Below are 27,054 nucleotides of genomic sequence, written 5' to 3'. Positions count from 1 at the left end.
GTCCTCCCAAAGAGTCTCATTATGACTAGGAGATTCTTCCCCGGATGCTGCTCCATGCTCTGGGGCTGTGCTAGTCCACAGTGGCCTCAGCTCCGTGCTGGGGGAAAGGCCCTCTGCTCTTGCACAGGGCTGGAGACTCCGGGCTGTGTTTTGGGGCACACAGTAGGCCTGCAGTTTGTAATGGATTGATGGTAAAATAAGGCAGGCCCCTCAAGTTCATCTTGGGGCTCCCAACACCCCAACTGTCTCCCAAATCTAACATATAGTAGGCACTTACTAAGTATTAAACCTAGTAAAGGATTCAAGGGTCTACCAAACCCCAAAGCAAGAGAACGGATCCAATAGCGCGCGCCCCCTTGCGGTGCTCTGCATCAAGAAGTCACCTGGGAGAAACGTCTGCAGTTCCACCACCGAATGCTGGACAGCACAAAGGATCCCAAGCTGCCAGGGAGGGGTCTTTGTCGGGGATATAGTCTACGCTGTCTCCCACCCATTTTTAGACATGCGGCACATGGGCCCAGAGAGGGAAAATGATTTGCCCAGTGGGCTCTGGGAATTCGCTAGAGGGACTTGGGGCGGCGGTCTGACGGCGGAGGCCCCCGAGCGACCTGTCGCGGAGCTGCTCGTGAATAGCGAGCATCCTGTATTTGCTTAGAGAGAGTGCGTGTTTGGGGCGGCGGCTGAGAGGGGCCTGGCGGAGATGGTGCAGCCCCCCGCAGGGCCTCTGGCGGCGGCGCTGGAACTAGAACCCGGATGGGCGGACCCCGGCCCCGCGCCCCCTCGCGCTCGCTGCCTGGCGCAGGGCGCCCCCTAGCGGGACGCCGGGATCCGGCAACGCCGCGCTCTCCCAGGCCCGCCTGGTCTCACGACAAAAGAGCTCAAGTTCCGGGGATCCGAGCCCACCGCCCCGGGGACCGGGCGGGTCCTCCCCTTGGTGGCCTCGCAGGCTCAGCCGAGGCGGTGGGGAGCAGGTCAACCCGGTCCCCGCGGGTGGAACGGAAAGTGGGCGGGGCTCCCGGAGGTGGTGTCCCCGGGGCGGGGCGCGCGGAGTTCGCAGTCCGGTGCGCACTCCCGCTGGAGTCAGTCGGAGCTTCACACTCGGTCCCGAGATGACGGCGAGCAAGCGGGTGGCGAAGGTAACCGCGAGGAGGATGACCCCTTTGTCACAGTTCCGGTGACTTTCTGTTCTGTCCTCCCTCCATCCCTCCTCCAGCTCTCCGAGCGCATTTGTTTGTCTGGGTACCAGGGCTGGCTGAACCCTGCATCCCTGCCCCCTCCCCAGTGGAAGAGTGGGTCTACGAGAGGGGCCAGAGCTGGAGTTTGGGGAGGTGAGGACGTGTCGAGCTGGGGTGTCGCTGGCTCCCTGAGCTGTGCTGGGGATGGGGATGAGCCACCTCCCCCCAAATTGGTTTCAGTTTCATTTCTCTGCCAGAAACTTCTGATAACAATTACGTGCGTCTCAAGTGCGGGAAAGGTTGGTTCCTTGGCGTCTTTTTTGGAGCCAGGTGTTCTGTTGGGGGAGGTGGCAGGTGCCTTTTGCAGTTTTTTTTTTTTTTTTTTTTTTTTGTGGTACGCGGGCCTCTCACTGCTGTGGCCTTTCCCATTGTGGAGCACAGGCTCCGGACGTGCACGCTCAGCGGCCATGGCTCCCAGGCCCAGCCAGTCCGCGGCATGTGGGATCTTCCCAGACCGGGGCACGAACCCGTGTCCCCTGCATCAGCAGGCGGACTCTCAACCACTGCGCCACCAGGGAAGCCCGGCAGGTGCCTTTTGAACAGAGATAACCAGGACAAGGTCCTTGCCTTGGAATAACCCATAGCCCGCCCCATATTTTGGTACCCACATTAGAGTCCCGAGAAGTATGTGATGCTGAGTGGGAGTTGAAAGCAACGTTCTCAGGGTATTCTCGGGAGGAAAAGATGCCAGGGAGAACCTAGAAGGTGTCCTGGAGTAGGTGGCGTGTATTCATTAGTTTTACAAATGTTGTTGAATGCCTCCTATGTGCTGGCTCCTGTTCTAGGAGATAAGGAGGCAGGGATAAACCTACCCTTTCTGAGCTTTCATTCTGATCAGAGACACAATTTGAAGTGAGGTCGGGAACGATGCGGAGGGGGCGATTTTCCCCAGGAGGTGGGAAAACCCAAGGTGTTTGGAGGACTGGGATGTGGCTGGGTCTGGAGAAAGATGGGGAAGGTAGAGCAGTCCTGGGTCGGACACCCCTCAGGCTTTGAGGCTCTCAGAAGTGCCCCTCCTGTGTGCAGGCTTGAGGGGGGTGAAGAGGGGGTGCTACCCTCAGCCTCTGAGAAGAAAATGATCTGAGATTGGGGCACCCAGAGCAGGCTCAGCCCAGAAGGACTGAAATCTGGAGGTTGGCAGCAAAATAGGGCAGAGAGTGTTTCCAGCTAGGATAAAGAGCTAGGAGCCAGTATTTATAGCACTGACACCACTAAATGCCAGGTAGTTTACATGAGTTATTTCATCTCATTCTCACAGCAACCCTGTGAGATAAGTCCTATACCCCCGTTTTACAGATGGGGAAGTTGAGGCTCAGAGAGAATAACTTGATTGTCCTGAGTCACCCAGTAGGGAGTGATGGGGCTGGAATTAGAGCCCAGGTTGGTGGGGCTCCAACCCATAGGCTCTTTCAGTGGCTTCCCTTACTTTCATTTTCTGTTCCTCTGAGTCAGATGATTTCTTAACAGGCCTCAGGAACAAACTGTGTGTCCTAGCTTGGCTTTCAGGATCCCCAGGCTTTGGGAAAGTCTTGAGAGAACTCATATACAACCGGTAAAGTCCAGTTATAGTAAACTTGGGGAAAATGTCCATTCCAGAGCTTCTCTGTTCAACCTGGGGCTTCATTCTTGCTGAAGAGTCACAGATGATACTGGAACTAGGACTTGTAGTAGCAGATGCTTCTAGTTTGGGGTAAAAGATAAATGAGGGGTCATAGATTCTGGGCAGAAGGTGCAAGAAGCAGTTTGTTGGCATGAACAGAGTTGGAGTATGGAAAGATAAGAAACAGGAGATAGGGTGTGTTTGTATGTTGGGGAGCAGAGAAAGTTTAGATGGTGCACAGTGTGTGTGAAGGGACCTCTCCCCAGCTGTAGACTGGCTTTGGGGACCTTTCTCTCTGCCTTTGTTTATACCAGAGTTTCCCAACCTGTCACTACTGACATCTTGGGCCGGATAATTTTCTGTAGAGTGTTTGTCAGAATCCCCAGCCTCTACCCACTAGATGTAGTAGCGCTCCTCTGTCTGTGACAGCCAAAAATGGTCCTAGAAATTGCCAAGCGTCCCGGGGGCAAGTAGGTAAAGTCACCCCCCAGTTGAGAACCACTGGTTTATACCATTTGGTGTTCCAGAAAAATATGACCTGCCCTTGAATGTCTTTTTAAAAAAAATACTTTTATTTATTATTTTTATTTTTATTTTGGCTGCACCGTGTGACTTACAGGATCTCTGTTCCCAACCAGGGATCGAACCCACGCCCGTGGCAGTGAAAGTGTGGAGTCCTAACCCCCCGGACTGCCTGGGGATTCCCTGAATGTCTTTTTATCTGTTGCTGTTGTTTTTTTTTTTAAAGGTCTGTTACAGTGGGGAGAGGCAGCATAGGGGAAGAGGGTTAAGAGGTACAAATCATTAGGTATAAAATAAGCCATAAGTATATATTGTACAACATGAGGAATGTAGCCAATATTTTATAATAGCTATAAATGGAGTATAACCTTTAAAAATTGTGAATCACTATATTGTACACCTGTAACATATATATGTTGTATATAATATATAATACATATATAATATATAATATTAATAATATATATTATATATAATATATAATACATATATTATATATAATATATATTATATATAATACATATATTATATATAATATATATTATATTAATAATATATATAATCCCAGCAGCTGTACTTCAATTTTTAAAAATTTTTTTAAAAAGAAAAGGAAATATATATCTTTTTAAGTCTACTGTTCCACAAGATGGACCCCAAAATGGAGAGAGGGGTTCTTTGGTCTAATACATTTGAGAAGTACTGCATGCTTGGGCTCTTACCTTGGAGAATCACAACACACAGTAACGTATTAAAGGCTTTGGGAAGTCCTGTAGGAAAGAAGTCTGTTTAGCCTAGTGTTTCCCAGTGTACTTGACCGTGGAGCCCTTTTCCCATAATAACTATGACTCTCGCATGGGACGCACCGTATATATGTGCTCTTACTGGGCCCCCTGCCTTGGTGCCTCTGCAGTTCTCTGCACGGTAGACTCTTATTCATTCCACATGACCCAGCTCACAGTGACACCCTGCGGGAAGCTTTCCTGCTCCCCTCTCCTTCCCTATTATGTGTCCACACGTTATTCACATAATCACATCCGTGTTTCTTCCATTACTCCAATGAAGTTCTCGAGGGCTGGGCCGTGTCTTAGTCAAGTGTCAATAGAGGATGCTGTTGAGGAGAGGGCTGTTGGGGGAACTCCGTGATGTCTAGGTGACTGGGTCACCTTTCTGGGAAAGTGAGTCACTGCATGTCCTCTTGTTTCTCTGCTTGGTGTGTAGAGTTCTCCTCTGCTAGGGTCTGCCTGAGTCATTTCCCCTCCCCAGGCCTGGTCTGGAGCAGTTTGACAGGGACAGGGTGATGTCTTTGCTGCCTGTTCTGCCCTGAGCCCTGTAAAGGCATGCCATCATACTGGCTGCTATGGAAGGGAGGGAGGACCTCGTGACTCTCTAGGAAGAGGACAAGAGGACAGACATTAAGTGCCTTGGTTGCAGGAGAAAAGGCTCCTAAGAGAGTTTACTCCCAAGCTGCAATATCTGGAAGCGGTGATCTGCATGTCCCCTCCACCTGGTCCCTACAGAGCTGGGGTGAGGCTAAACTTGCATGATTCACTCAAAGCCCTGAGCACTGTGCCTGACAGATACCAAGTGCTCAGTAAATGGGGGCTATGACTCTGCCAGCTTCTGGCCCCTGGGCGGTCCTGTTTGGGACTTGGACAGTGTGCTGTGGGGCAGGGGGAGGGGGCTGAAGTAGGGGAGACTAGACCGACTGCCCGTGCTCTGTCCCCCTGCAGGAGCTGGAGGGCCTTCAGAAGGAGCTCCCCAGCTACCTGCGGAACCTGCTCAGCGATGATGCCAACGTGCTGGTGTGGCACGCTCTCCTCCTGCCTGTGAGTACCCACAGGACCGTGGCCTGGGACTGGGGCCACTTAGGCTGGGAGCCTGGGCGGGGAGGGTTAGGACTGGGCAAGAATCTTCCCTGCCTTCGAATCCTGTTTTTCACTGGAGGTTATCATTGGCAGACGGGGGTCTCTCTCTGGATTGATTGCTTCTGAGGTCCAGGCCGACTGATGAAGAGGCTAAAAGCCTTTTGGATTTAGTAAGAGACCCCTTCTGCAAGCCAGTAGCTACTAAGCCCACCACGGAAGCTTCAGTAGACAAAGGGCATTAAAAAAAAAAAAAAAAAAGAAAAAGAAGAAAAGATCTGTTGGGTCTTTGTCAGGCAGAGTGGCTCCAAGGTCCACATAACCCCTATGCTGTGCTGTATGGGCTAATGTGTGTGGAGCCCTTAGCACAGGGTGGCACAGAGTAGGTGCCCAGGAAAGCCTTCTGGTTGCTGGAAGTCTAGAGTGTCTTCTGCTGGCTCCTGGCAACTGGTCACTTCAGCCCCGAGTTCTTTTTTTTCTTCTTTTAACATGCTAAAATACACATAACAGTATGTACCATCCTCATCATTTCTTTTTTCCTCCCCGTACGCGGGCCTCTCACTGTCGCGGCCTCTCCTGTCGCGGAGCACAGGATACGGACGCGCAGGCTCAGCGGCCATGGCTCACGGGCCCAGCCGCTCCGCGGCACGTGGGATCTTCCCGGACCGGGGCACGAACCCGCGTCCCCTCCATCGGCAGGCAGACTCCCAACCACTGTGCCACCAGGGCAGCCCCCATCCTCATCGTTTTTGTGTTCTGAGTTCAATGACACTGAGTACACTCACATCATTGTGCCACGATCACCACCATCCATCCCTAGAACTTTTCCATCTTCCAGAACTGAAATTCTCTGTCTATTCAACACTAACTCCCCATCCCTCCTTCCCCCCAGCATCTGGTAACTAATTTTCTATTTTATGTCTATGAATTTGACTGTTCTAGGTACATCACATAAGTGGAATCATACAATATTTGTTCTTTTTTTTTTTTTTTTTTTTGATCTAGCTTATTTCACTTAGCACAATGCCTTCAGAGCTTATTTGTGTTGCAGCCTGTCGCCATTCCTGATTCTTCCTAGGAGTGGAGCAGAGGATGCCTGGGACCCTGGGGCGGGGGCGGGGAGGGGGGGCAACCAGATCCAGGCCCTAGAAGGAAAATGAGCAGCCGTGCGCCGGCACAGAGCCTGTCCCTCTCTCGCACAGGAGAAGCCTCCCTACAACCTCAAGGCCTTCAACCTGCGCGTCAGCTTCCCTGAGGAGTATCCATTCAAGCCTCCGACAGTGACATTCACAACGAGGATCTACCACCCCAACGTGGACAGCAGCGGGCGGGTGTGCCTGCCTGTCATCAGCAAGGAGAACTGGAAGCCTTTCACCAAGACCTGCCAAGGTGGGCCTGGGCCCTGCCTAGAGGGAGGGACCTGGACTGGTTGGGGGAGGGGGTCATGGGACCGATTTTCAGTTAGAAAAGCCCAGAAGAAAGGAGATGACAATTGCGAGTCTCAGCTGAGCCTGTCCTCAGGTGGAAAGGGATGCGTCCTGAGATCCTGGGCTGGCTGACCCGCTCCTGCCTCTGTTCTCATACCCGGGCAGGTGGGAAAGAGCAGCGTTGCTCTGCGTCAGGGGAGAGAGAAGCAGCTGGGCTATAGAGGGAAGGGCTTGGGATAAGAAGGCCGCAAGCCCTATCTGGGGACCTTGGTGAAGTCTGTTCCTTTCCAGGGCTCAGTGCCCTACGTGGCAGCTGAGGGGACTGGCCTAAAAATGATAACATACATCACTTAATTAGGCACTTGGGCACCGTGCTAAGAGCTTCACATGCCTTGTTTTTTTTTTTGGCTGTGTTTTGCAGTTTGTGGGATCTTAGTTCCCCGACCAGGGATTGAACCTGGGCCCCCAGCCCAGTGGAAGCTCAGAGTCCTAACCACTGGTCTGCCAGGGAATTCCCACATGCCATTTTTTTAAAGTTCACTTTTTTTCTTTTTTAAAAACAAATTTATTTATTTATTTATTTATTTTTGGCTGCGCTGGGTCTTCGTTGCTGCGCGCGGGCTTTCTCTAGTTGCGGCGAGCGGGGGCTCCTCTTCGTAGTGGCGCACGGACTTCTCTTTGCAGTGGCTTCTCCTGTGTCAGAGCACGGGCTCTAGGCACGTTCGCTTCGGTAGTTGTGGCACGTGGGCTCTAGTAGTTGTGGCTCGCGGGCTCTAGAGCGCAGGCTCAGTAGTTGTGGCGCACGGGCTTAGTTGCTCCGCGGCATGTGGGATCTTCCCGGACCAGGGATGGAACCCGTGTCCCCTGCATTGGCAGGCGGATTCTTAATCACTGCGCCAGCAGGGAAGCCCCACATTTTTCTTTTTAAGATTTATTTATTATTCATTTATTTAATTTATTTTTGGCTGCATTGGCTCTTAGTTGCGGCTCGTGGTATCTTTGTTGCGGCACGCGGGATCTTTTCTTGCGGTGCGCAGGCTCTTCGTTGTGGTGCGCGGGCTCCCCTCTAGTTATGGTGTGTGGGTTTTCTCTTCTCTAGTTGTGGCATGTGGGTTCCAGAGCGTGTGGGCTGTGTTGTTCGCGGACACAGGCTCTCTTGTTGCGTGCAAGCTCAGTAGTCGTGGCGCGCAAGCTCAATAGTTGTGGCGCACAGGCTTAGTTGCCCCGTGGCATGTAGGATCTTAGTTCCCTGACCAGGGATCAAACTTGCATCCCCTACATTGTTAGGCAGATTCTTTGCCACTGGACCACCAGGGAAGTCCCAAAATTTCACTTTTTAATTCGAAGTATAGTTGATTTGCAATGTTGTGTTAGTTATACTTATGTACATATATTCTTTTTCATATTCTTTTCCATTATAGTTTATTACAAGATACTGAATATAGTTCCCTGTGCTATACAGTAGGACCTAGCTGTTTATCTGTTTTATATATAGTAATGTGTATATGTTAATCCCAAACTCCTAATTTATCCCTTCTCCCTCCCTTTTCCCCATGGTAACCATAAGTTTGTTTTCTATGTCCCTAAGTCTGTCTCTGTTTTGTAAATAAGTTCATTTGTATCGTATTTTAGATTCCACATACAAGTGACATCGTATTATTTGTCTTTCTCTGTTGGACTTACTTCACTTAGTATGATAATCTCCAGATCCATCCATGTTGCTGCAAATGGCATTGCTTCATTCTTTTTTATGGCTGAGTAATATTTCATTGTATATATGTACCACATCTTCTTTATCCATTCATATGTTGATGGACATTCAGACTGCTTCCATGACTATTGTAAATAGTGCTGCTTTGAACATTGGGGTGCATGTATCTTTTTGAATTAGAGTTTTCTCTGGATATATGCCCAGGAGTAGGATCGCAGGGCCATATGGTAACTCTACTTTTAGTTTTTTAAGGAACCTCCAAACTGTTCTCCAAAGTGGCTGCACCAATTAACATTCCCCACCAACAGTGTAGGAGGGTCCCCTTTTCTCCACACCCTCTCCAGTATAAAGATTCACTTTTTTATTCCATATTATGTTTTTGGTGTCTATCCATTGATGACAAGTTGAAATTATAATGGAGTAGTCATAGTTCAGGCATACAAAAATGGAGTTGGGTTGCCATTGAGGACCTGGTCTGAGACATGTCCCTGCACCACTGAGAACTTGAACTTGAACTTTCTAACCCAGGGACACCAGCCATTTTTTTTTTTTTTTTTTTTTTTTTTTGCGGTACGCGGGCCTCTCAGTGTTGTGGCCTCTCCCGTTGCGGAGCACAGGCTCCGGACGCGCAGGCTCAGCGGCCATGGCTCATGGGCCCAGCCGCTGCGCGGCACGTGGGATCCTCCCGGACCGGGGCACCAACTCGCGTCCCCTGCATCGGCAGGCGGACTCTCAACCACTGCGCCACCAGGGAAGCCCACCGGCCATTTTTAACACACCAACTTCATGTAATCCCCTCAGAAGCCCCCTGAAACAGTGCTCTCATTAGCTCCATCTAATAGTTGAGGACGCTGAGGCACACGAGGGGAGAAGCACTTGCCTGAGCTGGCAGGTGGCAGAGCTGGGTTCAGAGCCTGCTTGGGTGACTCTGGAACAGCACCGTCCAGCAGAACGTTCTGCGGTGATGGAATCCTTCTGTAGCTGCCCTGTCCAACGCCATGGTCACTAGCCACGTGTAGCTTTCGAGCACTTGAAATGTGGCTGACGGGACTGTGAACTGCATTCCTAATTGTAGTGAACATCCATTAATTTAAACGGAGATAACTGCGCGTGGCTGGTGGCTCCCACAGTGTGTGCTATGGCTCTAGAGCCTATGGATGTCATCAGTGCACGATCAGTCCTGCCTCTGGACCAGCTCGGGAGTTCTTGACCCCGGAAAGAAGAATCCTGGGGGCGGGGATGGGGAGGAGTGGTCCTTGGATGAGCTTCAGGAGGTCGGTGAAGCGCTCTGAACCCAGGACCACGCGTTTGTGCGTATGCGGATGTGCACGTGTCTGGGGAGATGGGCCACTGCCTTCACCAGGTTTCCAAAGTCGCCCGTGAAAGATTTCCAGCCACGGGGCAGGAGTGGTTTCCAGTCTGGAGCCTCAGAATCCTTTTTCTCGAATAAAAGTCGTTTTGGAATCCTAATAACACAACAGAGAAAAGCAAAGTGTTTCTTCTTGAAAAGGGAGTAGAACCCAGAAACCCTGTTTATCTCACCAGCGCCCGTGATGGGTAGCTTTTGTGACACCGTGAAACGTAGTTTGGAAAGCACTGATGTAACTGGTTACGGCTTTGGGCATCATCAGTGAACGTGGCAAGAGGCATTTCATTTGGTTGTAGAGTCATCCTAAGACATGGGGCCTCCTGCGGGGATCTCCCCAGGAGCGAGTGTGACGTTTCTTGGGATCTGGGAGTGGGCAGCCATCGCTTCCTTCCCAGAATTTGTTTCCTTCCCTCCTGACGTCCCGATCTGACTTCTCTCCCCAGTTTTGGAGGCCCTCAACGTGCTGGTGAATAAACCAGACCTGGGGCAGCCCCTTCGCGTGGAGCTAGCTGACCAGCTGACACAGGACCCGGAGCTGTTCCACAGGAGGGCCAAAGAGTTCACCCTCCAGTTTGGAGTGGACCGGCCCTCCTAACTCTGCCTCTGACCCATCTCTGCACTGGATGCTTTCTGTGTGATGGATGGACACATGTCATGGGCTAGGGGCCGGAGCCCCTTTGTGGTCCATTTCCTGCTCATTTCTTCCAAGTTTTCCTTCTCAGATTGTTAGTCGTGTGTGTGTGTGTGTGTGTGTGTATGTGTGTGCGCGCGCACGTGTGCGTGCGTGTGCGTGCGTGGGGGGTGGGGCCGCGATTATGTGTGTGGTGCGTGGACCCACTGGCCTCAGGTGTGCTTTCCCCACTTCCTTTCTCTGCCCCAGAGCCAGGGGCATTTAGGTTTGCAGAGTCGCAGGCCAGCTCTCCAGAGCTCTGTGATGTGGGAATCCTGATCCCTCTAGTTACTCTATCTTAGAGACTCAGGCTGCCTTGCAGGCCGGCTGGCAGGAAATGAGCCCCGCAGCCCACCAGAATCCGCTGAGGGCCCAGGCATGGGGGTGCAGGGAGGGCAGAGGGGCAGGCGGTAGTATGGGAGGGAGGCAGGGCACAGGGAGGAGAGACTCCTACCTACAGTTGAGTGCTTTGTTGATTGAGTGATTGAAAACAGCCAGACCGCTGATAGACATGTATAGATGCAAAACCTTTTCTTTTCCACTGATGAATCATAAAGTGAAGAAACTAATCTCCATCCAAGAAATCGGACTACGTGGGGTTTTGTTGTTGTTTTTTTTTTTTTTTTTTTTTGCGGTACGCGGGCCTCTCACTGCTGTGGCCTCTCCCTTTGCGGAGCGCAGGCTCCGGACGCGCAGGCTCAGCGGCCATGGCTCACGGGCCCAGCCGCTCCGCGGCACGTGGGATCTTCCCAGACCGGGGCACGAACCCGTGTCCCCTGCATCGGCAGGCGGACTCTCAACCACTGCGCCACCAGGGAAGCCCTGTTGTTGTTTTTTTGCTTTTAATTTTTTTTTTTTTTTTTTTTTTTTTTGCCACACAACCAGGGATCGAACCCACACCCCCTGCAGTGGAAGCGCAAGGTCTTAACCACTGGACCGCTGGGGAGATCCCCTGACTACACGGTTTTTAAGCCACTTGCTATCCCATGAGGTTGCTGGTTCCTAGGGACCAGGCTTTAGGCGGGGAGGTGTTTCCCCTCCGGCTTCCGGTCCACGGGAGCCACGGAGAGCATGTGTTTGCCCAGCTATTGAAGTCGCAGATGGACCGTGGAGTCCAACTGAGTGTTCACTGAGGGGGCGGGTGGTTCCTCGGGAGAAGAGGAGGCTGGGAATTTAGCTGCAGTCTAGTTAAAGGTGTGACCCTGCTTTCCACCAGCTGAGGGCCCGCTGGGCGTGGAGCCTTGCGTGACCCCAAGCGTTGTGGGGAAAGCTGGCCAAGAGGGGCCAGACCAGCCTTGGCCTGAGCGGTCGTCGACACAGCCACAGGGATAATAACATCCCCATTTCTGTAGATGAGGCAACCAAGGCACAGAGCGCTTCAGTGGGTTGCCAGGTCCACTCTGCTGATCAGGGCAGAGGCCACACCTCCAGCTGCACGGCCAAGCTGGCTGGGTTTTGTTTTCGTTTTTCATGAACTGTTCTCATCAGTGCACATGCTCCAAATGGCTGATAAAGCCAGACAAGATTGTTAGCGGGAAATTATACTCAGCTCCGGGGCTCATCTCTAGTGAACAGCAGAGAAACAAAAACAAGCCAAAACTCTAGCCAGGGTTGGAGGGATTAACTTAGCACAAAGGAGGAGCTTTTGGGGTGCAGTGGTTCTAAGCTCCCACTGGCTTTGAAGAGACAGAATATGGGGTATCTTTGAGTCAGGGAAATCTCTCCAGGCCCCACCAGCCTAGTTGGGGTGAGATTTGTAGAGAATCTTCCACTCTAGTCCCTGCCCTGGAATTCCCTAATCTGGGAGAAGTGTGGAAAAAGGGAAGACAATTGGGAAAGTGCCACCCATGGCTGGAAACGTAAGATGTGCTGTTACTTTGGGCCACCACTTAAAGAACACCTGTGTGACGGGCCCTGGGCAAGGCTGTTTGTCCTTTTCATGATGTCATTTAACGCTCACAGCACCTGCATGATTTTGAGCTCCTATCATCCCCATGCAGACGGTAAACTGAAGCTCAGAGAGGTTCACTCACTGGCCCAGGGACACACAGCTGGTTAGTGGTAGGACCCAGCCCACTCTCCTTTCCCAAATGCCTTTCACGGTTGTTGAGAAAATCACGTCAGATGAGGAACGCTGGTGGCCGGGGTTTATTATCCAAGAGATGTTCCTGGTGGGGTAGGGAGGGAGCACTAAGGGGTAGACCGGGTTTTACAAAAGAACTTTTCATGTAGTTAAGACTGGTGCCATCTGCCCTTGTCTGGGCCCCAGCACTGCTGCCGCCACGAGCAGAAGTGAGCCTCTGGGCCACGGCTGGTCAGCTGGGCCCCCTGCCCGCTTCTGCCCACAGGGTTGGTCAGCCCCTCATTTCTTCTTGGTCTTCACCAGTCCCTTCTGCACGAGGCTGCGGTACAGCTCCTGGACGTAGGTGTAGACGCACTTGGAGTCGGGCACCGCCAGCCGCACCATGTCATCCACTTCCAGCAGCTGGGCACAGTCGGCCAGTTTCCTGAGGGGCGGGATGGGGAGGGGTGAGGAAGGGTGGGGCAGAGAGCCAACGGTGAAGGCTGCGGGGCCTAAGGGGACGGGTGGGGGCAGCCCGGCAAGGATGAAACCCAGAGAACCGTGTGGGGCAGAGCTGGGAGGTCATCTAGGGCAACCATCCCATCGTACAGATGAGATGACTGAGGCCCAAGAGTCAAGACTCAAACTCAGCGTGGTCTGATTCCTAAGCCCGTGTTCTCATTGCACTGTGTGCCTTCATGTAGGAGCGGGACCTTCTGGTCTATAGTTCTGCATTAGCCCCCCGCCTTTCCACGTGCTCGTATACCTGTCCTCGGGGAGAGTTTAAAGGACAGAACCCCAACAGTAGCCAGAGTGTTGGCTTGTAGCTGCAACATCTCCAGCTTCATCCAGTTTCCGTGTATTAATTGAGGGGTACTATGTGCTAGGTACTCTTCCAGGGAATTCAGCACTGAACAAAATAAACAAAATAAACATTCCCCACTCCCGTGTCACTGACATTCTCACTGCAGTAGACAGACAGTAAGCAAACAGAAATCGATGGCACATCAGATGAGAGGTGCTGTGGAGAAAAATAAGGCAGGGAAGGGGGACAGGGTATGTTTCTGTGTTCAAGGATATATATTTTTTAATATTATGTTCGTGATGGCTTTATTTTTAAATTTTTTATCTATTTATTTATTTATTTTGTGCCTGCACCTCGTAGCTTCTGGGGTTTTAGTTCCCCTACCAGGGATTGAACCTGGGCCCTTGGCAGTGAAAACGCAGAGTCCTAACCACTGGACCACCAGGGAATTCTCCAAGGAGAATTTTAATAGGGAGCCCAGGAAAGTTCTCTTGAAGAGAGTAAATTGGGGACGTCCCTGGTGGTCCAGTGGTTAAGACTCTGCACTTCCAGTGCAGGGGGCACAGGTTCAATCCCTGGTCGTGGAACTAAGATCCCACGTGCCGTGGAGCAACTAAGCCCGTGCACCGCAACTACTGAAGCCCACACGCCTAGAGCCCGTGCTCTGCAACAAGAGAAGCCACCGCGGTGAGAGGCCCGTGCACCGCAACAAAGAGTAGCCCTCGCTTGCCACAGCTAGACACAGCCCGCGCACAGCAACGAAGACCCAACACAGCCAAAAATAAATAAATAAAACAAATTTATTAAACAAAATTTAAAAAGAGACTAAATCGGGTACATATCTGCAGGAAGAGGATTCCAGGCAGAGGAAACAGCATGTGCAAAGGTCCTGAGGCAGGAGTGTTTAATGTGTTTGAGCAACCGCATAGAACTTAGCAGCAAGTCCTCTTTTTCTAACTTCCCAGCTGCTCTTTGGGGCCATGTGCTACTCCTGGCTTTGCGAAAGCCGATCATCTGATCTAACCACTGTTGGGACCTTGCCACCATGTGCCAGGAGTTTTATCAAGTGCTTCCCTCCCCGGCTTTTTGTTTTGGTTGTGCCACACAGCTTACAGGATCTCAGTTCCCCAACCAGGGATTGAACCCAGGCCATGTCCGTGAAAGCCTGGAATCCTAACCACTAGGCCACCAGGGAACTCCCAGGTGCTTTCCCTTGAATGGTCTCATTTACTCCACTCCTGTATGTTCAACCAGCAGAAGAGGAACTGGAGACTCAGAGCATTTTGGTGACTTGCCCAAAGTCAACGCGAGAGACACAGCTGGGACTCCACCGCAGGCCTGCCTGATGCCTCTGGCCTCCCTGCCCTGTAGCCGGGTCTCAGCAGTCCCAGCCTCTGCCAAACCGCCATGGGTGCTGGCAGTGAGCGAAACCAGGGTCCCAGCGGAAATCCTCTCTTAGAGCTGAGACAGCTGGACCGAAACCCAAGCCGGGCTGGCCAGGGAGTGGGAGGGAGGAGCACAGGCTGGAGGTTTCGAAGAATGGGACAAGCTCCCTGCAGCCAATGCAGTGCTCTGGGCCCCTGGGTGTGGGTCGGGGTGCTGTTCCCATGGCGGAGAGGCAAAAGCTTCATGCCCACTGGGCCTGGGGAACGGGGTCGGGCTCCTCGAGCAGCACAGCCGATCAAGCCGCCTGGGGGCCCCAGCGTTGACCGTTCCGTGGGAATCAGAGGCGAGTTCTAGAAAGGAGCCAGCTGCGGCAGGGGCCCCCTTACTTTGCACACTTAATCTGCACTCCAGGCCCTAAAAGAGGTTGTCAGCTGCCGAGGGTCAAAGAGCTAGGAAGGGGGACTTCCTTGGAGGTCCACTGGTTGGGACGCTGAGCTTCCACTGCAGGGGGCACGGGTTCGATCTTGGGTCATCACTGGTCAGGAAACTAAGATCCTGCATGCCTCATGGCGTAGCCAAAAAAAGAAAAAAAAAAGAAGAGCTAGGAAGGAGGAGGCACCGCCACCTCTTTTTCCTCCACCCTCCGTCCCCACGCGTCCCCTGCATGTCCTTCCCTTTTCACTGCTGCCCGATGCCTCCTCTCAGCCTGTCACCATCACCTGAGTATTCTTTCTTCCTTTCTGTGGCTCTGCAGGCTTGGAGCCAAGGCGAGGCAGCTGCAGGAGGCCAATGACCCGGCCCCACAGGCCGGGGGCCCCTGGGCAGGGCCGAGCCGCATGCCCTTCCGATGTCCACCGAGAGCTCTCAGCCCCGACTAGGAGTTTCACTTTCCAATCCTGGTTCATCACCATTAAAGGTGCTTCTGAGCCAAGAGCGGGACATAGTGCTCTGATGCCCTCGGCCCCCCACCCCAGGGCACTCTCCGGCTCCCTTGGCGGGATCAACTGGAAGGGATCTTCTGGAGCACCAAGTCTGGTGGATTTCAGATGGCCTCCTTGGTGCCCTAGGGCCCTGTAGACATGCTTCCGGGACCATCTTGGGAAGCAGGGTTGGGCGCTGAGCTGGAGTGCTCCAGGAACCCCTCCCAACCTAAAAAGGGCTCCTTAAAATCTGTTTCAGATGTTGGGCATTCGTTTAATATTTTGCTTGAGGAATCTGTCGGGGGGTGGGGAGAAAGACATCTGAAAAGCACAGGTCAATATCAGCCACCTCGTCTTGCCGATGGGGACATGCAGGACCAGAAAGGGGAAGGTTGCTTCTCAGGCTTTACCTGCAGGCTGGTGGCCAGGCCTGGACTGGCCCGAAGGGCTCAGCCTCCTGGACCAGGTGCTGCTGACATCCCCAGGGACTTATTCCCTGCCCCCGAGGCTTTAGAAACACAGTCAGCGGGCAGTGCATTCCTGGGCCTCAGAGCTGTCCTCACGGACTTCTCCCTACGCACAGTCCTATCTCTACCAGGAGGCTCAGAAGACCCTCCCAGGTGGGAAAGGACGGGCGCTCCAGGCGTGAGCTCCGTGGGAGCCCCAAGGCCATCAGGTCATGTCTCTCTGGTGGGTGGAGCTAGAAGCCTTTGGCTGTGAGTCTGGTTTTGGTGCTTTGGTGGTGGGAGTGCCCCCTCCTCCCCCCGCCACCTGGCAGCCGTGTCTTGGTCTCTTAGGTTCTTCCTTGGGCCACACTTATCCTCACACCCCTCCTGCCTGTCTAGTCCACCCCTGTCTCCATCCCTCCACCACCCCGGCGCCCAGCTGTGTGAACCCCAGCAATAAATCCCGTCCAGGTCCCACGCTGAATAATAATTATCATCACAACCGTGATATCATTCATCATAACATAGGAGCTAAGATTTTTTTTATTTGAAGTGTTTGCCATGGGTTAGGCACTGTTTATAGGGACTTTACTTATTTACTTAATTCTCACCATAGCCCTGCCAAAGAGGAAATGTCATGCCCATTTTAAAGATCGGAATATGGAGGCTCAGAGAGGTGAAGGAGCCTGTCCAAGGTCACACAGCTAACAGACGGCAGAGTCAGAATCTGGTCCTAAACCTCAGCAACCACCCTGTCTGCCCCTCCTCTACCCCTTACCCTGCCTGCATTTTCTTCACGGCACCTGTTCCCTCACATGATATTTCACACGTATGTGTGTTTATGATCTGTCTCTCCCCTTAGAATGTGAGTCATAGGCACACAGGGATTTTTGCAAGTTTCACCCACTGCTATGTCCTAAAACAGTTCCCAGCCATCAAAACATATCTTTGGGGGACTTCCCTGGTGGTCCAGTGGTAAAGAGTCCGCCTTCCAGTGCAGGGGACGCGGGTTCGATCCCTGGTCAGAGAACTAAGATCCCACAGGCCGTGGGGCAACTAAGCCCACGTGCCACAACTCCTGAGCTCGCGCGCCTCAACTAGAGAGCCCACGTGCCACAAACTACCGAGCCCGCGTGCCACAACTACAGAGCCCACACGCCACAACTAGAGAAGAGAAAACCTGCACGCATAACTAGAGAGAAGCCCGCGTGCCGCAACAAAAGATCCCGCATACCTCAGTGAAGATCCCGCATGCCGCAACTAAGACCCGATGCAGCCAAAAATAAATGAAATAAATAAATAAATAAATAAATGATGAATCTTAAAAAAAATATCTGTTGAATTCATGAATGTGTGGTGACAGCCTCTACCTGACCATCGCACTACCCGACCCCTGTGAATCCGGCACTCGACTCTGTGTAGGCGACCCGAGCTCCCACCCGCCTCTGCACGCCCTGGCGCGGCTTACTCGGCTGTGGAGAAGGCCAGGGCGAAGTTGTGCCGGCGCTTGGCGGGGTCCAGCGCAGCGTAATCAAAGGCATCGGGGAAGAACTTGTGGATGAGGGCGCAGAAGGCCATGCCACTGCTCCAGCTCGAGGAGAAGTTCTGGATGTCCACATGCTGCGGGCAGGCGGGGCCCAGAGGCCTCGGTGAGCCTCAGCCAGAGGACCTGGACTTTGCCCCACACCGAGCCTCCCAGCGCTGCTGCCCTGGGAAAGGGTCCCTTGCCCCACCGTGCACCTCGTAGCTCCTCGTCATGGCCCGGCACCACTCCAAGAGCATGTTCTTAACGCCGCCGATGGCTGCCCCCGCGGCCTTGGGGTTCCGGAACAGGGCCGTGGGGCCCGAGGCTGCCCTGTGCGCGAGGGACAGAGAAGGCCGGGCCGGAGAGGTGGAGGGTCCCATCAGGGAGGAGCCCCAGCCCCAGACGTCAGTCCTCCTGCCTGGGCTCGGGCTGTTCCTATTGCGCCTCTGGACTGCGCCCCCCCACCCCGACCGTCCAAGCAGCCCAGCCCCACCGCTCCTCGCCGCATCTTACCCTCCAAACTTGTCCAGGATGGCTTTGCGGTTCTGGGCACGGGGCCCCCGGGGCCGGGCAGGGGCCGACACCCTACGCTCTGGTGCCGCCTCCTTCTTCTTCTCCTGTGAGGGAGGGGGCTCCGTGGGACTCGGGGACACATCGCTGGGTGAGGAGTCACTGCACGGAAAAGTTCGGAGAAGGGTGAGAGGGGCTGGGGCCGGCCACTGAGGAGGGAGGAGGCTGGCTGGGCGTGGTCCCCGCAGTCTCAAGAGGCGCACGCAGTTGTGGCCCCCACTCTCGCACACGTTTCCTCTGGGCCCAGCACTGGGAGGGGCTGAGAAGGAACGGCGAGGCTCAGTTTAACTTCGGGGACCGTGTGGTCTGGTGGCATGTGTGGACACAGCTAGAGCACATCTGAGATCTGACCTGAGTCTGAATCCTGCCTTTGCCTCTTATTTGCTGTGTGATCTGGGGACTGTCATGTCACTCCTCTGAGCCTCAGCTTCCTCATCTGTAAAATGGGGCAAGAATGGCTACCTGGCAAAGTGGTTCTAAGGCCTGCGTGGGGGGGGTGGTGGAATGTAGACCACGCTCCATGAACGTGTAACCGGGTACCTTTCCCTAAGAAGGTGACACGGAGGTGAATTTCAGCTCGAAATAAAGGAAGACCCTTCTAATGACGAAAGTTGTGCCCTGGCAAGAGTGAGTCTCTCCTGTTATCCAGCACCAGCCGGGCACCAGGCACCGGGCTGAGTGCTCTATACACAGATGTCGTTTGAGCCGCACAGAAATCCTACGAGGTAGGTACCGTGACCGCGCCCACTTCACAGGGGAGGCCGGGGGCAGTGAGGTGGCCAAGGTCACACAGCTGGTAAGTGGCAGAGTCATCGTCCCAACTGCTCCCTTGCTTATGGGGGGGGCTGACACCGCGGAGGCAGCGAGACCAGGAGGCTTCGGCAGCGGGTGAGAGGCGGCCCAGCTATGCTCCACGGCCCCTCCGCTCCCACGCTCCGGCTCCTTTTGTCTCCTGGGCTCTGCCCTGTGCTAGGGGGCTGAAAACCATAATTCCTGGCATATCTTGAGACCAGCCCTGGGGAGGCCCAGGCCCAGGGGATGGCAGCCTTTATTTTTATTTATTTATTTTTTTTGTGGTACGCGGGCCTCTCACTGTCGTGGCCTCTCCCGTTGCGGAGCACAGGCTCCGGACGCGCAGGCGCAGCGGCCATGGCTCACGGGCCCAGCCGCTCCGCGGCACGTGGGATCTTCCCGGACCGGGGCACGAACCCGCGTCCCCCGCATCGGCAGGCGGATTCTCAACCACTGCGCCACCAGGGAAGCCCGGGATGGCAGCCTTTAAAGGAAGCGAGCGGTGGCAGGGGTTGGACCTGGGGCTCCAGAGTCTGACATTACCTGGCTGGAGGACTGGTCCCTCCGGAAGCTGCGGTGTCTGGACTCAGCCCATCTAGGGGAAAGGAAGGGGAGGGAGGCAAGCTGGGGTGACCCATGGTGCGCTGCCCGCACGCTCCCTCAGGGTGGCCCCTGCAGCCTCCGTGGCCCCTGGGCTCTCGCTCACCTGGGCTGAGGCCTCTGCCCTCCTCCGTGGGGCTCTCGGGCCATTCCTCGGCGGAGCCGGGAAGCACTCCTGACCCTTCCTCTGACTCTTCCTCCACACCCTGCTCCTGTTCTTCGTGAGGACAGCCTGGCTCCTGGAACGAACATGGGTTGTGTGGGCTTGCGCCTGCCTGAGGCTCTGTGAGGGCTTCAGAAAGATCTGGAAGGCAGCCTGGGGCCACAGTGCTGCATCCCCCACCCCAGGCTCTTTTTTTTTTTTTTTTTTTTTTGGCGGTACGCGGGCCTCTCACTGCTGTGGCCTCTCCCGTTGCGGAGCACAGGCTCCGGACGCGCATGCTCAGTGGCCATGGCTCACGGGCCCAGCCGCTCCGCGGCACGTGCAATCCTCCCGGACCGGGACACGAACCCGCGTCCCCTGCATCGGCAGGCGGACTCTCAACCACTGCGCCACCAGGGAAGCCCCCACCCCAGGATCTTGATATCAGTGGGTGAAAGACTGGATTGTCCCAAAGGAATAAAGCAGGGGAGGGGCTTGCTTGGGGGAGGGCTGGGCAGGGGACTTTGGAGCATTGTGGGGCTTCCTCCCTCCTCTCCTCTTTCTCACTCACCACTTCCTCCTTCACCTCCTCCTCCTGTGCTTCAGGCTTGGCCTCATCTTCCACGGCAGTCTTCTCCTGAGAGTCCGACTTGGCCTCTGGAGCACTGGCTTTCTCCTGGGCTTCAGCCTTGGGCTCCTCTGTCTTGTCGCTCTCCTCCTGAGAGGCCACTGTGGCCTCCTCCTTCCCATCAGCCTCACTGGCTCCAGCCTTGGCCTCCTGCTTCCCAGCAGCCTCACTGGCTCCAGCCTTGGCCTCCTGCTTCCCAGCAGCCTCACTGTCTCCAGCCTTGGCCTCCTCCTTCCCTTTGGCCTCCCTGCCTCCAGCCTTGGCCTCCTCCTTCCCTTTGGCCTCCCTGCCTCCAGCCTTGGCCTCCTCCTTCCTTTTGGCCTCCGTGCCTCCAGCCATGACCTCCTCCTTCCCAGCAGCCTCCCTGCCTCCAGCCATGGCCTCCTCCTTCCCAGTAGCCTCCCTGCCTCCAGCCATGACCTCCTCCTTCCCAGCAGCCTCCCTGCCTCCAGCCATGACCTCCTCCTTCCCAGCAGCCTCCCTGCCTCCAGCCATGACCTCCTCCTTCCCAGCAGCCTCCCTGCCTCCAGCCATGGCCTCCTCCTTCCCAGCAGCCTCCCTGCCTCCAGCCATGGCCTCCTCCTTCCCAGCAGCCTCCCTGCCTCCAGCCTTGTCTTCCTGCTCCCCAGCAGCCTGTGCCTCATCATTCACGTTGGCTTTCTCCCTAGATCCAGGCTTGGCCTCTTTCTCACCAGCCTTTTGCTTCTCAGAGGCCAACGTGGTCTCCTCTTTTCCCTCGGCCTCCTTGGGTTCAGAGTTGGTCTCTTCTTTCCTATCAGCCATCTCCTGAGGAGCCACGGTGGTCTCTTTCTTCTCACTGTCGTCCTTTTGCAGTTCAGCCTCCCCTTTGGATTCCCCCTGGAATTCAGCTGAAATGCTGTCCTCAGCTGTTGCCCTCTCCTGCTTTCCTGCCCCATCTGGAGGCCCCTCTGTGATGGTCCTCTCAGCTGGGCCTGTGGCCTCCTCCTCAGCAGAGGCTCCCCCTCCCACTGTCTCCGGGACCTCCGTCGTTGGGGACACAGGGGTCCCATCCTCAGAGGGCTTCCTTTCCTTCTGGTCCATCTCTGAAAAGAGAAGACAAGCAGGCCTGGTCATGTCCCCTTTCTTCTGGTGAAGGCCCTGGAGTCTGGAGACCTGCGATTCAGTCCTGGGTCCCCCACTGCTCGGACATGTGACACAGGTATCCACTTTCCCTTTGGTTAAATGAAGGGGTAGAGCCCCACTTCCCCAAAAATGGGGTGTTGGGCCAGCCACGTTTACTTAATGTTGGATGATGTTCACCTAAAGGCCCTCTGCAGGTTGTGACTTGGGCTTTAAGGAACACTGGGTTCCGTAATGCCTTTTCAATGATCTGGCCTCTTTTTGAATAAGCCAGTGAGGTGGTTATAGTCTGACACTAGCCTCCTAGACCCCCATGGAGCAGTTGCTATTCTCCCCTTTTGATGGAGATAGCTGCCCTCATGCTCAGAGCCCAGAGCAGAGAGAAGTCTCTAGATAGAACTTAATAATACTGTTTTTGGTTTTGTTTTGAGTGTTTATTTAATTTATTTATTTTGGCTGCGCCGGGTCTTCGTTGAGGCACGTGGGATCTTTTAGTTGCGGCATGCATGCGGGATCTAGTTCCCTGACCAGGGATCGAACCCAGGCCCCCTGCCTTGGAGGCTCGGAGTCTTACCCAATGGACCACCAGGCAAGTCCCTAATAATACTGTTTTGATTCCATTGTATTTATTTTTACAGTTACTTTCTGTTTCTGGCCAGTAATATCGAGTTTCCATTTCCAATAGTGATATAAAGTTTCTTTTACAAATACATTTATTGAAGTAAAGTAAGTTAATTCAAAGGAAGATGTTCAGGAAAGCAGAACACAGGATACAAAATACCTAAATCGGGCTTCCCTGGTGGCGCAGTGGTTGGGAGTCCGCCTGCCGATGCAGGGGACACGGGTTCGTGCCCCGGTCTGGGAGGATCCCACGTGCCGCGGAGCGGCTGGGCCCCATGAGTCATGGCCGCTGAGCCTGCGCGTCCGGAGCCTGTGCTCCGCAATGGGAGAGGCCCACGTACCACAAAAAAAAAAAAACCAAAATACCTAAATCACGGAGGTGGTGTTAAAATGCCTGAAATGTGGGAAACCTTGGGCCAGCTTGGTCTCTGGGTCTGTGTCAGCACTGCCAGCCTGCGTGTGTGGTTCTCTGAAGAGCTGGGCCTGGGCCTGGAAGAGTTTCTTTCGGTGAAGAACAGAAAATACTCTCCCTAACTAACCTCTCCAGGGAAATCTGATGCTCCAACTTTATCATGAGGTTTCCTATTCAAGTACTGTATATACAGTCATCCTTCCTTTTCCGGGGGTTCTGTGGGTTCAACCAACCTTGGATGGAAAAAATTGGAAGAAAATATTCCAGAAAATTCCAAAAGGCAAACTTGAATTTGCTGCCACTTCAACTATTTGCATAGCATTTACATTGTTATTTATTAACAACTGTTTACATAACATTTTCATTGTACTGGGTATTATAAGTAAGCTAGAGATGATTTAAAGTATTAGAGAGGATTGTAAGGTTATATGCAAACACAACATTTCATAAGAGGGACTGGAGCATCCGCAGATTTTCATATCCGCGAGGGAAGCCGGGACTCATCCCCCACAGACATTAAGCGATGATTGTACTGTCCGATCTACAAAAACAGCTGGTGGTGGTGGGGGACAGGGCCACCTCCTTCAGCCTTCTGCCCTCCTTTTTTTGGGGGGGTCTGTTTACAGAGAAAATAATCCCCAAATAACGTTCAGGGCATGACTCAGGCAGTAAAAGAAGTACACACTCCTTGTCACTGGCTAAAAATACCTCCTGCCCTCTGCAGGGCCATCGTTCTGGATACAGTACCCAGGGTACCTGAGTAATTGGGACAGAGGCAAGAAGACAGGCATATGAGGGACAGGGCTCTGTTTCTGCCACCGATTCAGGTCTTACTGCCCCCAGATGAAGTCCTGGTGTCCCTGGATTTGGTCTCCCACCGTTTCTTAGGAAGTAGGCTGGGATTTTCAAAGACGCTCATGCTGCCTTCCAATTCCACCCCTCCCACCAGAGCCCCTTCATGGTTCAGCAGCTCCGGGAATCTATTAAAGTTAGAGGGAAACAAATGAGCCTGGGGGATGGAATGCACATCTGCAGGGAGCTAGGAGCATGCCTTGACCCCCATCTCCAGGTCTGAGACCTGAGCAAGTCTCTTTGCCTCTCTGCAGAGAGCCTCGGTTTCCAATACAATGACAGGATTCGTCTAGATCAGGTTTGCAAACTGTGTTCTGTGGAAAACGAGGGTCTCCTAAGACCTTATTAAGGGCTGCGGTGGCGGGGGAGGTGTTCTTTGGCTAAGGTTGTTCCAGAAACAGCCTACTCTTGACCCTTTTAGAGTCTTACAACGTCATTAACACTTAAATAGATTCCAGATACCCCGTGGTAAAGGAACCCTAATTTTGCTTAGCTCTATTTAACGTGCTTTTCTCCAAACCTATGTGGCCACGGATTTTTTTTTTTTTTCTTGCTTCGTTTTCTTTCTGCTTTATTTTCCCTGAGGTGCATCCATTGCCCTCTTTTTATTTATTTATTTATTTATTTATTTATTTATTTATTTATTTATTTATTTATTTATTTATTTTTTGCGGTACGCGGGCCTCTCACTGCTGTGGCCTCTCCTGTTGCGGAGCACAGGCTCCGGACGCGCAGGTTCAGCGGCCATGGCTCACGGGCCCAGTCGCTCGGCGGCACGTGGGATCTTCCCGGACCGGGGCACAAACCCGTGTCCCCTGCGTCGGCAGGCGGACTCTCCACCACTGTGCCACCAGGGAAGCCCCATTGCCCTCTTGAGTGATGCCTTTCACCTTTAGCAGAAGAAACCACGGCAAGTGCTGGTCTAAATGATCCACACCACCCACCCTGCCTTGCACTCTTGTTTGGAAGGTGGCGTGGAGCAGCGGTGAAAATCATTGATTCTGGAGCTTCCTGTGACGGGATCCCAGGTCTCACTTCTCCCATTGTGACCTTGAGCAAGCTACTTACCCTCCCTGTATTTTGATTTCTGGAGATAAAAATAGGTCTCACCTCATAGGGACAGTGGAGGGTTAAGGAAGCCGATGCATAGAAAGTATTTTGGGGTGTGCCTGGCATGGGAGGAGCCCTCGGTATACATCGGCTTGTATGGCGTAGGCTGGCCTCTGTCCAGCCCTGGGCCAGATTAAGGTCCTGACTCAGCCATGAGGGCATTTAGTTGGTAAAAGGCAAGGCAAAAAGAACTGAACACCAATGGGATGATAAGCCCTTTTTATGTATTTATTAAAAAAATTTGGGGGGCTGTGCCGTGCAGCACGTGGGATCTTAGTTCCCTGACCCGGGATCGAACCCGTGCCCCCTGCATTGGGAGTGCGGAGTCTTAAGCACTGGACCGCCAGGGAAGTTCCGATAAGCCGTTTTTGTACCTCAAAATGTGGGAGTAATTGGCTAAGACATAGCTGAGTGCTGCAGCCATCTTACCCTTCATCTGCATGCTTCATACTTAGCATGGTGGAGGGGAAGGGCAGGTGTATACACACACATACACACACACCCCCCTCAGCCATCCTGTGCACTCGTCACCTCAGCTTTCCACCCTCCAGGCTTGTCATAAATAGCCAAGGAGGGAAGAAACTCAGAATACTGAGATACGCGGATAACACCGCCCACCGCAGCATTAATTCTATAGCAGTTTACAGCTTGTGCTGCGGTGCCCTGCTTTACCTTCCTAGATCCTCACTCTAACCCTTCAGAATAAGTGTTACTGGCCCCATTTTACAGAGTAGGAATTTGAGGCTTGGGGAGTTGAAGTCCCTTGATAAAGTCATAGGACAGCTAAATGGCCCAACTGTACCTAGAACCCAGGTCTCCTGACAACCAGCCCAGAGCAGGTGCCAGAGACACTGCCCCCCCCCCCAGCTCCTCAGCCAGTGTCCCTTCAAAGGCTCCAGCCCAGGATGAGGGGCGCCCCACTGGTGGAGAGGGCAGTTAGATATGGCTGAAGAGGTCACCTCTCTCTTCCAAGTGCATGGCAGACCTTCCTCTCCACTTTCCTCCCTCGTTCCTTCCCCAGGAAGGAGGAAGGAGAGATTCATTCCACCCCTCTTTTGTGTCCACTGCAGACAGCTCCCCTCTCTCTCTTCCTGTTTTTCTCAGCAGACTGGAAGGAAAAGTACCCAGGAGCCCGAGTTCCAAGCCCCACATGGTACAGACAATGTTCGATGGCTCAGCTAACACCTCCACGACCCACTGCCCCCCAGCCTGTCTTGCAGTGGCCCTAAAGCTTTCACCATCCCTCACCTCAGCGGGGATATCCCTTGGAGATGCCACTCTCGACTGCTTAGAGACTCTGCCTCCCACCCCAACTGGACTTGTAAGTCTCCCAAGGCCCTCTCTGTCCGTCCGGTCCACATGGGTGGCCACCTGCAGGCTGCTCGGTGGGTGACCTCAAGTTGCCCAGCACCGCAGGGCTGAGTCCTCGAACTGTGGCTTTGAAAAAGAGTGGACATAGTGATGGAGAGACTTAGGAAGGAGCCTGGATCTCTTCAACTGTGGGGCCCTGCTTGGAGGCTCCTCGGGCCCTTGGAAGATGGGAGAGGAGTTGGCAGATGCAAGGGGTGCCTAGAAAGGGGCCCAGGGCTTCTCCTACCTGGAGGGCCTCTCCCTGGGGGCTTGGAGCTGTCTCCTTCCTCCAGCTGAGCAGCTGTGCTCCCGGGCTGTCTTTAAGCCCCTGCGGCTTCTAGCCCCCAGCTCTTCAGTCCCCTCTCCGCCCCCCCACCCACAAGATCCTGGGGCTGCAGACGAGCATTGTTTACTGCCCTGTTGGTACAACACTCTCCTCTAGACTGGGAGGCTCGGATTTCCCATGGAGATCTGACAGGTGGCACCTTTCAATCACAGCCGGTGCCTCCCGCCTGACACCGGGCAGCATCGTCCTGCGCTCATCTCCCTTCCCGATGTACTCGCCTGGCCCTGGCAACTCCCCAGACCATCTGCAGGCCCATTTGGAGCACGGTCACCAGCTGTCTGGCCTCCCCTGCCCATCCAGAGCCCAGGCTAGGCCTCCTCTGCATCCCCCGCACCACGTTACTTTAAATAGTCCCTTTTACCCTTCCTCAGACTAAAGCAGCTGCGGAAGGGTGGGCTAAGGAGGGGTGAAGGGGACAGCTGCGGACGTGGCGATGTCTCTCAGGGCTCCCACTGGACGGGGAGCGGCTGGAGAGAGAGAGAGAGGAGTGGTGGCCCAAGCCGATGGGTCGCAGCGCTGAGGGTCTAGGAAATACAAAGCCGAGTTCTATTTGGAGCTGAGGTGACGGGTACACAGGCTCTGCACAGATTTTTGTGCTGAATCGAGATTTTGCTCAGAAAGACGAAACACCTTTACCTTCTGTAGGTGTCCTGTGATCTAAGAAAGGTACTACTTTTGGAGTATGTGTGAGGGGCTTGTGACTCCCCCAGCCCCTCCCCCTCCCCACCGCTTCAGCAACCCTGGCCTCCTTCGTATTTCTCCAATGAGTCGATTCCTTTCCATACTCAGGACTGTAGACCGTTCTGCTTCTGCTTTTTGCAAGGCTGGTTCTTTCTCATTCTCCTGCTCTCAGCTCAGATTTCATTTCCTCGGAGAGGTCTCCCATGACCTTGAGTTCCTCTCCATCGCTTCTGCATATTTTATTTTCCTATGGAATATGGATTGGAATCCAAAGTTACCTTATTCATTTCCTTGTTACCTGACTTTCTC

General features: G+C 53.7%; 2 protein-coding genes across 9 annotated transcripts; one reads left to right on the top strand and one right to left on the bottom strand.

The window, feature by feature from the left end:
* The first annotated feature begins 811 nt into the window (after positions 1–811).
* On the top strand, positions 812–17,338 carry UBE2L6 (ubiquitin conjugating enzyme E2 L6). Of its 2 annotated transcripts, none has more exons than XM_067037265.1 (4): positions 812–1,136; positions 5,088–5,183; positions 6,422–6,608; positions 15,404–17,338. In XM_067037265.1, exons 1-4 carry the CDS (start codon positions 1,110–1,112, stop codon positions 15,724–15,726), a joined length of 633 nt encoding a protein of 210 aa, XP_066893366.1. In that variant the 5' UTR covers positions 812–1,109; the 3' UTR covers positions 15,727–17,338. The 2 variants fall into 2 exon arrangements, with proteins under 2 accessions (XP_066893366.1, XP_058926536.1); XM_059070553.2 differs by lacking the exon at positions 15,404–17,338 and adding an exon at positions 10,170–10,980 and having other exon boundaries at positions 833–1,136.
* Positions 12,522–26,163, bottom strand: SMTNL1 (smoothelin like 1). Of its 7 annotated transcripts, XM_067037259.1 has the most exons (9): positions 25,966–26,163; positions 20,654–21,336; positions 20,216–20,536; positions 19,609–19,741; positions 19,446–19,497; positions 18,054–18,212; positions 17,756–17,870; positions 17,484–17,635; positions 12,522–12,903 (listed from the first exon to the last, which is right to left on the bottom strand). In XM_067037259.1, the coding sequence occupies exons 2-9, from the start codon at positions 21,332–21,334 to the stop codon at positions 12,759–12,761; spliced, it is 1,758 nt and encodes a 585-aa protein (XP_066893360.1). In that variant the 5' UTR covers positions 21,335–21,336; positions 25,966–26,163; the 3' UTR covers positions 12,522–12,758. The 7 variants fall into 7 exon arrangements, with proteins under 7 accessions (XP_066893360.1, XP_058926442.1, XP_066893363.1 ...); XM_059070459.2 differs by having other exon boundaries at positions 20,216–21,336; positions 25,966–26,084; XM_067037260.1 differs by lacking the exon at positions 12,522–12,903 and adding an exon at positions 14,046–15,212 and having other exon boundaries at positions 20,216–21,336; positions 25,966–26,057.
* Between the last annotated feature and the right edge of the window lie 891 nt (positions 26,164–27,054).

The sequence above is a fragment of the Kogia breviceps genome, chromosome 7, assembly GCF_026419965.1.
Source record: "Kogia breviceps isolate mKogBre1 chromosome 7, mKogBre1 haplotype 1, whole genome shotgun sequence".
In the NCBI taxonomy this organism is placed as follows: Eukaryota; Metazoa; Chordata; class Mammalia; order Artiodactyla; family Physeteridae; genus Kogia; species Kogia breviceps.
Note: the sequence above shows the minus strand (reverse complement) of the source record. Positions and strands in the feature narration are given on the sequence as shown.